The sequence below is a fragment of the Pleuronectes platessa genome, chromosome 21 (genome assembly GCF_947347685.1).
Source record: "Pleuronectes platessa chromosome 21, fPlePla1.1, whole genome shotgun sequence".
Classification (NCBI taxonomy): Eukaryota; Metazoa; Chordata; class Actinopteri; order Pleuronectiformes; family Pleuronectidae; genus Pleuronectes; species Pleuronectes platessa.
Window position 1 is genome coordinate 7,827,708 of NC_070646.1, and position 15,770 is coordinate 7,843,477.

The window sequence follows — 15,770 nt, forward strand, 5'->3', positions numbered from 1 at the left end:
GAAGGCAAGGTTGACGCGTGGCAACTTGGCCGTTCTGTGCCACATCTGCAGCTGACAGCTCCTTGAATATTAATGGGGGCCGGCTGGTAAAGACGGGGCGGCGCTGGCCCCCGAGAACCGGAGCATCAAACCGGTGAGGTTGTCAAAGTGCGGGCTCGTGCACTTAATGCCCTGGACGCATCAGAGACGGTGCACGCATGCAAACAGGTGCTGAGAGGATGAGCTGAGTGATCGAATGAGAAGAGAATTAACCAACTTTCAGTGGAACCAGCTTCTCAAATATGAGGATGATCTGCTTTTCTGAGTGTAAATTCACTATTACATCCCACTGAGCTTTGATTTATGGCTATGGGCTTTACCCACTGCTTTATCATGTTATAGACTTAGCAAATAGTCCACTTAATACAATGAAACTCAGTGGAGCTTATTCCTTTATTCACCAACTCGAAAAACTCAGATATATCAGCATCCTAAATATGCCTCATCAATGAATTATTCCTGAAATCAACAAAATGTCGACCTTTTTAAGAAAGTGTAAAACTAATTCTTTGATAATCTCCCTTAATCGAATTGCTACCAAAATGGGTTCTTCCCTGACCCATACCACATCCTTCCACCAGGTTTTATGGTGATCTGTTGAGTTGTGATTTTGTAATCCTGTTCACAAACCCACAAATTAATGGGCGGGGCTATGAACACAGCCTTCTGGGCGAAGGACACTCATCTTCAGATCCCACATGAAGCTTAAAGAGGATAAACTGTTCCGGATCGTACCACTTTCACATCAAACAGTCATTTAACGGAACTTGAAGTAAAATCAAGAATATTGATTCAGGCTTCAAATCGGCATGGCTGTTTCCGACTCACAGAGAAGACCCAGGACACCTGTTAGTGTCTCACCTAACCAGTAGTTACTTGTGTGTAACAGATGAGACGCAGCAGCAGTGGGTGGTGCAGGTGAGAGGAGCCGAGGAGGAGGCAGCAGGGGAGCGGAGAGCGGCTGGCAGGCTGCATCCAACCCTCAGGCAGAACTTCCACAGGCTGAACTCCATGAATCATCCGCTGGCTTTCTCTCCGTCTCTCTGACCTTTCAGTCCCTCACTCCTTCAATCTCCCTCTCGCCGACTCTTCCCTCCGCCACATCTCACCCCAGCATCTGCAGGGTTGCATTTCCCTGTTCGCTCTGCTTCTGCTTTCCTTTAACTCACGTGAATCTCTTTCACACCTCCTCTATCATTCCTCCGCTGTCTTTCTGTAATCACCGACCCTCCTTCCTCTGCCAGCCGTTCACCTCGTCTGTCATTCATTCTCTCTCCTTCCCTATGGTTCTGTCGTTCCAGGAGCTGCACCGTGTGTTTGTGAGTCTCCTGTGTGACAGATTGATTCTCACTCTCGCTGATTTTGATGGAGGGGGAGGCACGGAGGTGACAGGCAACACTCCCGCCGTGGTAAACTGACAGCATGTACATCAAACCGGTCTCATCCAGAACCACCTGGTCGTCTGTCAACGCACAACGCCGCCATATGCACAACGCCGCTATACACGGTTCTGTTGAGGTGTATGTGAACTGCTTTACAGCACCTCCGCTCTTTGTGCATTAACTACATTCTGCAATAATGTGTGTAATTATCTTGAATTTCATTTACCGTGTTAAACTGTTAAAAACTAATTTTGGAGTCTAAAATATACCTTCTTATTGACATCGTACTTTTCGCTTTGTCTTTACTCCAGATGGTAACAGGTCAGAACCTTTCACTGATTTCATCAATACCTTACAGATCAACAAAGTCTATGGATCTAGCTTCACACAGAGTTCTACACTGAGATTTACATTAAAAGCAAGAATTGTTTCAACAGCATTTAAATTATGTTTTAGTCACAAGGATATTTTGTCAAGATCCATGAATTATTCCATTGAAAATGTTATAAAACTATCTATCTCGCAATATTAAAGAAAAAATCCTGGATCTGCCTCTTGATCTTCCCTTATCAATATCGCATCTTTCCACCAAAATGTGTGGAGCTCTGTCCAGTGGTTTCTTTTTAATCTTGCTTACAAACAAGCTAACCAGCCAACAAACGGACAGGGTTGAAATGAAAACCTCCTAATCTACAAGTCTGAAATACTTTTGTGTTTCCACCAAATCCAGCTCAGATTGAATGTAAAAGCTTTTGACCTGCAAACGTCCACATCCACTGGGACAGACCATCCCAGCTCCCTTGTTCCAACAGCGCAGCACCAGCTCAGAAAGGCAGAAATGAAGCATAGGCTGTTCAGCAGGTCCGTCGTGTTCTCCGCATGCAGCCTCCTGGTTTAAAGCAGCTGTTTGACGCCTGACTGCGAACAAGCCGCATATTCAAACAGAGTCACAAATCGAGCGGAGACAAGAAGAGGACACACACACACACACACACACAAACACACACGCACATACATATTGTCAATGTGCACTTTGAGGGAAGGGGTGGGGGTGTTGCGGGGTCATGTCAGAACCACAGGAGGCAGAGTGCTCTTAATTTCACTCCTCCATTAATTAATCCCCCCTCATTTCCTTTCCTCTGTGTTCTCGCTTCCTCTGCTTGTTGCTAAACTCGTGCCAGGCTCCGAGTGTGTGTGTTTGCGTGTGCGTGTGCGAATGTGTAAGTGTGCACATGTGTACGTGTGTGCGCCTGTATGAGATGATTTGGGATGGGTACATTTTCATTGGGGCAGGCAGCTGCTGTCATGGGTTTTCCCAGCCAAAAGAACAAATGCACGTAACACACATTCTCACACACACACACACACACACAAACACAATCACACACACAAACCCCCTGCTGGGTCTGTGTAATGATATCCTCCGTCAGATGTAGGGCTGCAACGAATGACTTTCTCCTCACTCAGCGATTAATCCAGAAATGATTTTCGCTCCTTATCAATTAATCGCACAGTTTTTATAAGATGTTTCAAACACGGCGACAAATGAACCGTTCGACAAAACTCCACCACACGCGGCAAGAGCTTAAAGTGACATTTTCTTATTTAATCTGACAATAATCCAAAGCACTATTCAATTTACAGTGGAGGGATACATTTTTTTTGTACTGATGCATGTTATTAATTATTTATCCTGACATGACAAGAAGCATCTGCCTCCACGGTAGAAAACATACATGACCCTGAATCATGCTTTCCCAGCAGCTATGTACTTGTAATGGAATAAAAGCCCCATGTAATGATTTCTAAAGGAGCCTCTCTACTTAACCTCAGACGGATTTTTCATGTGGGTTCCAAGATGATGAAAATGGGCCTTGAATTTTGTTATTTGAAAATTGGTAGATATTATGTTACGGTCCTTTCACGTCCCTGTAATAAGAAGGCGGTGAGCTCAGTGAGCACTTTCAAATATTTCTTTCTCAATCAGAACGCTCAAGTCATCAAAAATGAGAAGTGGGTCACGACAAAAATTATTTTGGAAATCTAGGTCTGCTCCTAAAGTAATCTCACTCAGTCATCAGTATTTCTATTCTCATCATTCCTGTACAGCAGTAGTTGGCAAAGTGTACTCCCCTTCAGAAAAGGAAAGTAGTTCACCTTACACTTGATTTTTAATAATCCATTATTTTATGAAATCAGGAGCAACTAATAAAGAATTATTAGAAATTCAACTTCTACCTCTTAACACTTTACATTTCTTGTAAAAAAGGCAATTGATTTCTTTCTCATCACCAGAATAAGAGGTTTCCTTTCAGTTTTTTCCCCAAACAGCCAACCTGACACAAACCAACATGTCGGAGACCAAAGTGCCCGAAACCAACAAGTCTGGAACAGGACACACAACAACACTACAGAGGAAAGCACCACAGAGACCAGTGACAATGTTATGGTGGTTACATCTTTTACTTCAGTCCCTCTTTTAAACTAAACAGCAACTGAACGTCTTGCCTTTGTTGCATCTTGCATGATAACGAAGAAAAAAAAACTAAACACCCTTGTTCCCAAGATGTACACAACAAAATGTATGTGGCAACAGCACCGGGAAAGGAGCAGCATCAGCATCAAGACTGCCCAAATGAAGAAGACGAAGACGAAGATGAAGAAAAAACCTGTGTTTACACTTGAGTTATTTGACCGAGGAGTGAATGCCGATTATATCCATTCCCATTGCAGACAAAATCAGTAGGTGTGAGTGGGTTTTCCGACCATTGGAAAAGGAGCTTTATAGTCCCAGTCCATTTTCTCCCCCTCCCTACCAGTCCCCCCCTGCAGTGACTCTAGTTCCAGAACCAGTGCTTCAGACAAAAGCCTGTGGAACCCAAACTCAGCGCGGGATGGAGGCTGCAGATCCCGAGCCAGCAACACTTAGTCAGAGTCTGGCAGCGGGACGCAGCAGAGCGCCGCACCGGGAGATGAGGCCAGAGTTTCCATTATGTGGTGAAGGGAACTGGGATTCTCTTCCTACCGCTGGCCCCTGCTGCTGGTGTTCTGTTGCCTCCAGTGAGGCAAGGAGGGACCAGAGGAGAACAGGGAAGCGCAGTGTTGTTGTGGTCAGGAGTGGAGGCAAAGAAAGAAAAAATGTGAGGAGAGAAGAGGAGTCGCCAGTTAAGTGGTACTGGGAGACTAGACAAGGCCTCCGCCATCCCATCATCCTCTGCTGCCACCGGTTACCTAGCAACCCCAAGCTGCGGTTTGCAGGTGGCTCCTTCCCGACAACAAGGATCTGATCTGCTGCTGCTGCTGCTGCTGAAACCCGACCCACCTCCTCACCCCAGTCAACACAGGCACCCTGCACTCAAGCAGGAGGCGGCAGTGTGCGGGTGGAGGAACCTGCCCATGGAGGAGCGAGTGGAGTTTTACAGTAGATCTCACGCCTGGATGTTTTGTCTATAGTTGGTTTAGCTCCGACAGCCAGTTCCACTTTGGATCAGATTTCGGTTTGGCAGAGCACGCGGAATTAACTGACAAATCAAATTATCACCAAAGATGAATCTACAAAAACGCTCAGGTCACGGGCCTCTCGCAATAAATCATCGCTAAACGCTGACGTCTGAAACGGCAAACATGGCTGGCAGTAGATGATATCAGCTGTAGCTAATTAACGAAAAGTCTCCAAGTTGGTTGCCCAAAGGCCGAGTTAGAACTTGGCTGGAGTCGGCTTAATGTGCTGCAAATTTGGCATCCGCGCTCAGCCAAAGATAATTTGCGAAATACATGGGGAAAAAAACTCCTCTGACATCACTCTACACTCACAGGTCAACTGGCGGAGTTTGGAGGTGAGAGGGAGCAGCAGGGGATGGACAAACTCGCTGATGGCTAATGGCTAGAGTCAGTGGAAACATGTTTACCCTGTTTACGACATTATTCTGAGCTAATGTGAGTTCTGAACTGGACCTCCACTAAAATTAAGATAGAGGGAAGAAGTTAGACAGCTCTTGAGAAGCTGCTTTCAGAAATACAGCGAAGTACAGACATTTTGATAAAATGCACAAAAACACAAAATCTCAATACTTTCCAGAACTTTTACTGCCAGCCCCTTTGTCATATGTCAGAGTGAGCCCATGTGAGAATACAAAGAATAAAAATACCTCTCAGGATGAAAAAGAGCAGCCCTACACAAAGAGGCTGCAGATGAAGCGGCCGATTTGGAAAGACAACGAGATTCTAGAGCTTTCGGCAATGAGGGTCTACTCCAGAGTTGGATGTACTCTAGACAAAAACTTGTGATTCCAGCAGTGGAATGAATACGTCAGGTCCGGCCTCATAAAGGCTCGATCCAGACATTACCAATCGCCTGAACGTTCTGGACATTTTCCCGTTGTCGTGAACTCGTCTGACTTGGACAATCTCCTACTGTGTTCTTCGTATGTGAAAGACAAACTTTCAAATTCTAATTCAAACACCAAATTCTTATTGGTCGGGGTTCACATTTGAAAAAACGCTTCGATTGATTAAATGAGCAGATTCTCTACTAGATTCATACTGTCAATAACTGTGCGTAATCTGTGGCAACACGTGAATAAGAGAACCCACTCACAACCCTTGGCCGAGTGCCCGGAGTTCGACTGTGGAGTAACAGAGAGGCCTGGCACGACACACAGATGTGCCATCGGGTCAAACAATACTCGGTCTTCCACGCTGTAGTTTGCTCCCTCTACATGTGGCATTCTGCCAGAGTCTGTACTGCTGCTTTACTGAGGCTGAATTACTCATTTACTACTTTCCTCGTTCACACACACACACACACACCCTTCATCTGCCTGTGACAACCCGAGGTCACTGCACGAGTTGTAGAGGTTGCACGGAGCAGGCGATGGGGTGGGGGGTGGAGGGGGGGTATAAGCACCCTTTGTTGGCAGGCCTCCTCCCTGCCATTCCCTCCCTTTACTTCCCCCAAAAGTAGCACACAAAGGCCACTTGTCCTGCGCTGCCAGTGCCCCACCCCTGTCACCGCCCGGCTACCCGCCACACCAATCCATCCCCGGCCAAGAAAATGAGCGCATGCCTGTTTTAAATGGGGCCCTGTGTGTGCACGGATGGGCCGGGCCCCGCACTTCCAGCGGCACGGGACAAAAGCGGGTGTCAGCAGCATCCATGGCACGGCCGCGCCGGGGCCCTCCCATTCCATCCCCTCCCCTCCCTCTCCGTTTTCCCGCTCTTTTATTCTCCCGGCGGATGGATGGAGCTGGCTCAAGAGCCCGGAGAACCGCCGAGGGAGCGAGAAAAGACGGAGGCAAGTACAGCAGCACCGGACGGGCGGACCTGGAAATGACAGTACAGTTGGACCACTCACCTACCTTACCAACCACACAACACACACACACACACACACACACACTCTCCTTCTTCCCTCCTCTTATCCATGCTCCCCCCACCCCTCCTGTGTCAAACCTCCCTCCCTCCCTCCCACCTCCCACATGCCAGACTTTATTAGACATCAGGAAAAGAAAACAGGAAACATGCTGCTTGCCTGGAAAATGTTGTCTCCACATTCTTCGGCTTAGGAACTATGCATTTCAGCGCAGACAGAGGAGGGCTGGTACGAGTGGAGAAAAAATATACAACAAAAAAAGAAGAAGGTTGGAAGACCCTCCGCAGTAATCCAAGGAGGGTATCCCCCCCACCACCCCTCCTCTTTTTCTCCTCCTCCAATACTCCTTCAGCTCCCCCCCTCCCCTCCCCAGGAGTTGCTCGTCTTGATCTGGCCCTGTCGGTGAGGGGAAGGGGTTTCTGCGGCGCAAGCTCTCACTGAGCCCCCGGCTGCATCATCGTCAGACCATGGAGGAAAAAGCAAACACGCACCGGCGGCGTTCCTTGGGTGCGCGCACACGCAGACACACACACGCAGCACGCGCGCACGGGGCAGCGTGCAGGCCGGTGCTCGGATGGCGGAGGGTCGGAGGAGGAGGAGGAGGGGGAGATGCTTTCGTCCTTTTTTCTTTTTTAATCTCCCAGGAAGAAAACGCTGCGGTCGCGGAGGACGATGGCTGGAAACTCTCTCCGCTGCTTCCTCCGCTGGTAGCTGCGCAACATCTATTCACTCTGCGTCTCTCTCTCTCTCGCTCTCTGTCTCTGTCTCTATGTCTCTCTCGCTTTAGCTCCTTTCTCCCGCCTTTGTCTCGAGCTGATAATAAACCAGGAGGGGCAGCGAAAAAGATCGTGCGGCAGAAGAAGAAGAAGAAGAAGACAAAAAAAATGGTCTAAATCAGAAGTGCCAGCTCGAACATGCGGAGCTGAGCTCTGTGGGCTTGCACAATTTACTCCCCGGCTGCCGTTCACTTCATAGGATCTACACACACACACACACACAGAGATACACACACATACAACACACTCGAGCACAATCCCTCCTCCTCCTTTCACTCCTCCTTCTCCCCTTTTTATGTTTTATTTCTGATCTGGACTCCACAGTGTTTTAAGAACCCCCCCCCACACACACACACACCACCACTCTCCTTCTTTCTCAAATACACACTCTCTACCTCTCTCTCTCTTTTGCTTTCGTTTGCTTCCCCTCCTCACCTCTCTCTCCCTCATGATTATTAGCCTTCTTCCTCTGCTTTTTCCACTTGATCTAGACCAAGACCTCAGCACCCCAATAACACACACACACACACACGAGAACACACACACACACACACACACACACACACACACACACACACACACACACACACACACACACACACACACACGCACACACACGCACACACACACACGCACACGCGCACACGCGCACACACACACACACAACCTCACCCTGGCATTTTGCGGGTTACCAGGAAGAGATTGGAATAGTGACAACTCACCCACTCCCTCCCTCTGAACATGCAACACACACACACACCCACACACACACAGACACACGAAACCAGTGGAACAATGCAACATTCAAGACGCTCCAGCAATAACATTACAGCTGTGGACTTGGCTGTTTTTTCGCACCATCAGGGAAGTCATCAGGGGCGATAGTGTGTTAAGTTCACAGTTTGTTCCCTGGATGGGGGGGGAAGGCAGGAGAGAGAGAGGGGGGGCAAACTGACAGATCGCTCCACTGAATGGCTGCGAGGACGATGAGTAGCTGAAAACACCCTGTTTAGCATAACAATGTAATCGGAGCCTCCTCGCAACTCCGCAGCATGGACGGAGCACCGCAACGGCGCACACATGAATACACACGCATGCACACACCTCATCGGCTGCATGACAGGCGCAACCAATAGACAAAGAGCCATGGCACGGTCACACGCCAGAACCGATTATCACTGCCAGCAAAGTGGAAAGGTGGAACTGCCCAGGCAGTTTTGGCTCATTGGGTGGTTGGGTGGATGTATCCATCCCCTGTGTACACTTCTCTTTTCTTCGTATATAATAATTGTGTGTATCTACTTCAAATGTGTGTGTGTGTGTGTGTGTGTGTGTGTGTGTGTGAGTGCTGCTGTTTCTCAGCGGCGAGAGCCCAACAAGAGGAGACACGGTGTGTCAGCCGAGCCACTGTCTGTAGCAATGACACATCTGAGGGAGTATGACCATCAAAGCAGCAGCCCCCACTTCCTGCCAGTCGGCCAGACACACACTCCCGCAGACGTACACACACACACACACACACACACTCTTGATGGAGTGTGGGGATACGGCTGCCCCTCTGATCTTTCTCTCTTCAATAACATTAGAGGATGTGCAGGCGGAGGGAGTGGGGAGGGGGGGGTTGCTGAGTGACAGCAATATGTTATTATGAAACGTGGCAGATGAGAGCTTCTGAAAAAGAAAGAGCCGTTCTGTGAGGTGGACGATATTTTACGAAGAAGACGAAGAAGAGGAAAAAGAAGAAGAAGAAGGGGCAAATCAAAAGAACAGATTTCATGAATGACCCCTGTTGACTTCAGCTCACTCCACAGGTGAAAAGGTCAAATAATATTGAGCTGTGTTGAAAGTAGTTAAAGATTATATCCGACTGGAGCTGCTCGGTTCACAGGTAGAAGCTTGTGTTCACTCCCTCCACGATCGTTTCATTACCAGGCCCAGACAGGCTGAATTATCATAATTCTTTTTATGTTGTGACTTTCTTGTTGAAATAAATTAAACAAAATGACTGATGAGTATCTATTTAACTACATGGACATATTGGTGTACTAGAAATCAGATGATTCAATATTGGTAACTTTTGAAATAGGCAGTCAGAACGTTAAGTAAATAGCCTGAAGGCCAGTGCTGCCTAAAAAGACAAAATCTGATCAAAGACAAATTTCACATTGGTACATTTGCTACTTTATTGTACCTAAATACAATTCTCATGTATTTGTCTTTGTTGATTCTCGTCGTCACAAGTTTTCAAATCCCAACAGGGGCCGAGGCTCTGCTGCTGGTGCCGTGGCTGAATCCAGAACGAAGTGGATCTCAATGGGAAAAAAAACAACATGGCCGTACAGAGGGGACGGGTCACATGCAGCCACAGGCCTGGTGCAAACTAACAGATATATATATGTGTGTGCTCCTGACTCCAGCAGTTGACGTGCATGTCGTTACACGTTTGGAGGGGGCGAGTAAACACTAATGAGAACAGATTGGCACAGCAGGTCCCCCCCAACACATACACACCAACACACACACACACACGAATACACACAAACACACACTTCCTCTTTCAGATGTAGAGCAGCCAGGCTTGGGTCTAAACCAGTGCTGAAGGCTACATCTGTTCGCCCCTCAGCCACTGTTGCCAAAGCTGCAACCACGCCTTTGAGCGTAAGTACACATACACACACACACACACACACACAGTTAACACAACAGTCTGATGTACAAACCAGTGAAGAAAAACTAACCATTTAAAAATGTGTCTACAAAAAGCATTAATTAAAAAATTTCAATTCGACAAAAACACAATTTTAAAGACACGTTAGATATACTCTGCAATTAAAATGAGTAACTAATCATATCATTTTTTTTTATATTTGACGTTTTGTAGTACTACAACAGATTAAGCAAAGTGATGGTTTTCCTAAGAAGGATTTTCCATTTCTAAACACAACAGTGCATTTTTCGCTTCAATGAGTTCTTCAGAGTCCACACATCCCATCTCCCTTCTGCCGCACAACTTCTTTAAGCCCTGACCTTTAGCAAAGTGAGACATCAAGAGCAGCGGTCATGCTCTAGAAGACCCAACAAATGGCCCGAGCCTCCTTACAGTCCATGTGGATTTAGCTTTGAGAGGGAGCCCTCTTCTTTAACCATCATATTTATACTGCAAGCGCCCTTTTCCTGTAAGCGCTGGAACTTGGCTCCTGGATGTAGAAGCCTGCTAAATCCCCCTGAAGCACTTAAAGGGATTCTTTAGAAAAGCAAGTGGTAGAGGGAGCCAACCTGCCGCCGCCTGGAGACGAGGCTTCGGCTGACCACATTACGACCAGAGATCCAGGGGTCCGCTTCAGATGCTGGACTCGGGTCAGCACAGGAGCACTTGTAGCCTAGAGTTTTCCTTGTCTTGGATTTTTCTCTTGACTCTGTCTTGTGTTGCATTACTGCTGTTTTCAACTTAGCAGGAAATAGTATTACAGCATTTTCAAACCTGCACTGTCCAGATCAGCAGAATCAGTCTCTTGTTCACGTTTCCCTTCGGTACAATTTGTTGGCCCAGATCTGAAAGCAGCAATTGTGCTCCACAGGACCACACCGAGACCCTTGGAAGTGGTCTCGGTCCGATCACAAACAAATTCTGGAGTTGTTAGCTTGTGGTGAGAACATGATCCGACCTTGGTCTGACTCAACCGCAGGGTGCAGTTTGAGCTGAATGGCTGCCACAGCCTTGTACACTTTGCATAAAACCAAAAGAGCAAAATCAAGAGTTCCTAGCAGGTAGCCAGAAAATGAATCGAGGTCAGACCAGGACTAGGAGCAAAGAATTATTATCCACCGATTTGCAAACGATAGGTGTGAAAATGCCTTTAGGGTCCAAACATTTAAAAGAACTTACTGTTGCTATGATTACCCAGGGCATCCAGACAACAATTTTTTTGGGGCCCTTAAAACCGAGACTTAGAATCACTCTTGGTGTTTGTAAGATGGGCAGAAACTACTTTGCTTCCTGCTTGGGTCTTATCAGATACCCTTTCCTGATTCTTCATACTCTTACCATGTGACCCCTTTTCCTGAAGAAACCCACCATCGACTACCAGTCTTGAATACAACATGGATTAGAAATTACAAGCGTCACTGACCCGAGCTGTTTTACTTTGTTCTCAGTCCAGGAAAAATAAATCCCTAGTCCAATTTTCTGCACCCAAGCAACCAACTGCAGAGTGGACAATCTCCTCTGTGGCAACTCATCTAGACGGGAAATGAAACTATTAGTGGAGGACGCCATGTTAAATGCTAAGTGGGCAACTCTTCCATACAGGCGAGGTTTTCTATATGCACTCCACACTTTATGCCGGGGGAATGAATAATGCAATATAGTCTCATCCACAGGTCATGTTTGTTCGTTCAACAACTTAGTTTAAGAGTTGAAACCACGGGGGGGGGGACGAGCTGTGACTGCATCTCACCAAAATATCAGCAGCGATCGCTTCTCCTCCGCTATAAATAAACATTCATCATTTTGTTCCATAAAACATTCAACAGACATTATTTCTTGTCCCTTATGCTCAGCGATGCTTCGTTTTCGTTTTTTTGTGTGTGAGTAAGACGGCTGATTCTCAATGGACTGGACATGCTTAGTGTGACAAGAGGCGGAGACAGGGAGGGAAAAGGAGCAGAAGTAGTGTAGCTTTTTCTAAAGCAAGTCTAATTTCCCCACGGTGAATATTTATTTAGGAGGCCAAGTTCTATCCACTGAGAGGCACCTGCCGTGGCAGCAGCCAGGGTAAATAGCCGCCCCCCACCTCAAGGCATGTAGGCAGACACACACATATAGTCGCACATACACACACACACACTGATACAAGGACCCCCACCCCCTCAACAGCGGTCCAGATAACAACCCTGAGTCAACACTGCCTCTCTGCTTTTGTTTTCTCTGCCTCCCCTCCTCTGTTTCCCTCCCACGTTCCAATCCCTGCGGAACCAGAAGGACTGGGGCCTGAAAAGATGCGAGGATGAGGGACAGAGAGATAGTGAGAGAGAGAGAGAGAGAGAGAGAGAGAGAGACTAAATTACAGCATGGGAATGCAAATGAGAGTATTTTATTTGGGGGGAGCCAAGGAGGGCAGGCAGGCTTTATTTTCCAGGCAGAAACAGCCCCTCTGTGGTCTCTGGATCAGTTTCAGCTACAGCGAGGAAAAGAAAAGAAAAGCGGACATTCTCACTGTGCCTTTTTACTTGGGGAGGAATAAAAGAAAAAGAGAAATACACCGAACACAAAACCCACAACTCTCTGAGGCTGGTGCGGTCATAAAATAAAATGATATTTTGCTATGCTTTCACACCACCACTGCTGCTGCCGCCACCACCTCTTCCCATCCTCCATCACGCGGCAGCGGCGCCACCCCCTCACTCCTCCTCCTCCTCCTCCTCCTCCTCCACCACCCTTGGCAGAGAGGCACTAAAGTTGCTGAAACATGGGCACAAATCACAGCCTGACCAAACACTCCGCTGCCACCGCCTTCACCTCCCCCATCTGGAAAAACAAGGGCGTGAAAGTGAATTTGTGCACGAGGGAAAGCGACGGGGATGGGGGAAGCAGGAGCGAGCCAGCTGCAGGTGGTCTCCAGATGTGGTGGCTCTGGGGACGGGCCACTCTGGCGCTGTTAAGGGCGACTCGGAACTCCCTCCTCCCCCCTTTTCCTTCCATCGCTCCTCCCTCTCTCTCAGTGACAGGAGCCATCTGGCCTGGCAGGGAGAGTGGAGACGCAGCAGAGAGTCCCACCCTCCCAAGTGTGGCCCCTGCATGCCACTCAGCAGAGAGTACAAGTAAATAAAATGCACACACACACACACAGCCACACACAACGCCTCCGGCTTCCCCCCCCCCGAAGCTGTCACATGGCTATTAACCCATCGAAGCTGCGGCCCAGCTGTGCTCCATTACGATAAATACACCAGGGTCGCGGGGTCTTGTCAGCCAGGAGTCAGCCATCAGATACTATGAGGTGTCCACTTACAGCCTTTTAAAGCTCACTTTGCTGAAGAGTTACAGCCATTTCCATCATCATCATCATCCCCCCACCCCCCCACCCTCGTTTCATCTCCTACACCCTCTGGAAAGAAACTCCCAGCGACTTACTCGTCCTCCTCCCTGCACCATGGCAGATGATATTTCACACTTCCTCTAAGAAGCCCCTTTCCCCCCTGCTATACCCACAACTCCCCAAAACCCACTGTAACTGGAGATTAGTGACTCCATTGGACACCTGGAACACTTGACACCTTCGAGCTACACTGACACTGCCCCGCTCCTCGTACGCTATCAGCTGATGCACTCATTTAACCTTAAGTGAAATTGCCTCAGGGTTTTCAAAAACGAAAGAAAGCTTTAAAAACAGTTTCCTGGAAGACAAATCATTTTACTTATTCATAGGAAAATAAAACAGCTCCCCCCCCCTCTCCAATTGTCAGTGAAGAAGAGTTTTGGAAAAGGTTTAGCAGCCAAGAGTTAAACCCCCGGCTGCTTCCTGGAGGCACTTTTTTTTTTTTTTTGCATGGCTTCTATGCTGCAGTAGAAACTGGGAATGGAGAAATAAATACTGTAATGGGTAGAGGACATAATGGACAATGAGAAAGAGAGGGAGAGCGGCAGGGTCAGCGCTCAGTGTTCTCTCAGGCTGCGTTCTCACTAATACGTTTTTTTCGTTTTTTTATGAAACAGAAATGAAAAAAACACGTGTGCACTCGTGTGCACTGTTCATGTGTGTGCAGGTGCAAACCGGAAGCAGTCCGTCTACTATGCAGCTAGTTGCTAAGTTGCAGTAAATACTATGGCTACACCATACTACTAGGTTTTCGTTTAACAACAGTTTCAAACAGTTGTTCACTCAAGTGTTTGGGAATGTGCGGGGCTTGTAGGGCTGAAAACCCAGCAGAAAAATGTCTCGTTTGAAAGCAGTGGTATGATTGTACAATTCAGAATTTAACTGCACAACAGCTGTCAGTTAAGTGGCTGTTCAACACGAGGCTAATACCAGTTGTTTCCATCAAGAAGGGGGTCATGTGATAGGAGCCTGACGAATCAGCAAAAGCTTTGTCTTGACCCGAAAAAATATCCAATCAGCAAGGGACGGTTCGTATCAACGTTATCTTTTTTAAACTTCTCCATTTTAGCGGTTCTGTAGCAGAGTTGAAATGGTTTCAAATGAAAAGGAAGTCGTATGGATGCAGCCTATAGACCGGGGATTTCTTTGCTTGAAACCAACGACGAGGTGGAGCCGTTATTAAAAGTGAGGGTTAACAATGCTTGTAATTCATTATCCATGCTTCATTCAGCACTCGGTGTCGAGTGGTGCCTGATAAGATCGAGTCAGGAAGCCAATGTGGGTGTCTGTGTCATTGTTTCCAGAGGTTTCTGCTTGTACAGACTAAAATGCAAATCCAGTATTTTTTAACTGAAACAGGCCTAGCAGCGTTTCCAAAAGCCTCAATTTGAGGTAACGTGGACACCAGGCGTGAAGGTAGTTTCAAATAACATAGAATGAACAAAAACTAACCAATTAGCCTGAACAACATACTGAGGCAGGCAGCTTCTATTCCCTTTATTTATTCATCATTTTAGCTTCAGCTCTCTGGCATTAAGGAGGCCTTTTTAAGTCTTCGTCATTCAGGGAAACGGCATTCAGTTTGCTCACTAGACACATTAAAAACACTAAAGCCAGCAAATGGTACACACAGAAATATTCTAATTTGTCTATAAAATGTCTTAAAGATGTATACATTTAAAAAAATTTAAATGAACAACAGGGCTCTGAAGCTTGAACGTTTTTCCTCCTTATCCTTGCAGCCCATTGCACATGTCCTCACACAGGAGCTTTTCTGAGGGTCCCTGCTGTGTTTGTTGGCCGCCGAGCTAAACGAATGGCACCCAGCAGCATTGATTTGCAGAGCAGACCGCAGATCAGACCACTGGACAAAAGACGAGGCAGAGGGACAATGGAGAAAACACACAGTGGTCCGCGTGGGAGAACGAGTGACAACCGGTCGATCGGGAGGACGACCACAGGCGACCACAGGCGATCTCGTTCCAAGAATGAACAGGGCCTTGAAAGATGCAACAAGAAAAAGGGTGGCGAGTGCGCGGCGGCAACACAACAAGACAACCCACAATGGTGGTCAGAGCATCAAGTTCTTTCAGGAGAGAGAGGA

The 15,770-nt window shown here is 47.4% G+C and overlaps 1 protein-coding gene across 2 annotated transcripts in view; it reads right to left on the bottom strand.

Annotated features, from left to right (window-relative positions):
• LOC128427042 (C-terminal-binding protein 2) overlaps nucleotides 1–15,770 on the bottom strand; it is a 42,745-nt gene that overhangs the window by 18,373 nt on the left and 8,602 nt on the right. The window contains exon 1 of one of the 2 annotated variants that reach the window (XM_053414123.1): nucleotides 4,212–4,250. The exons of the other annotated variant lie outside the window; for it this stretch is intronic. Within the exon in view, the coding sequence (XP_053270098.1) occupies nucleotides 4,212–4,220 (9 nt within the window). The 5' untranslated portion in view covers nucleotides 4,221–4,250. Of the gene's footprint in view, nucleotides 1–4,211; nucleotides 4,251–15,770 lie in introns of those variants that run through there. 2 annotated transcript variants of the gene reach the window in all.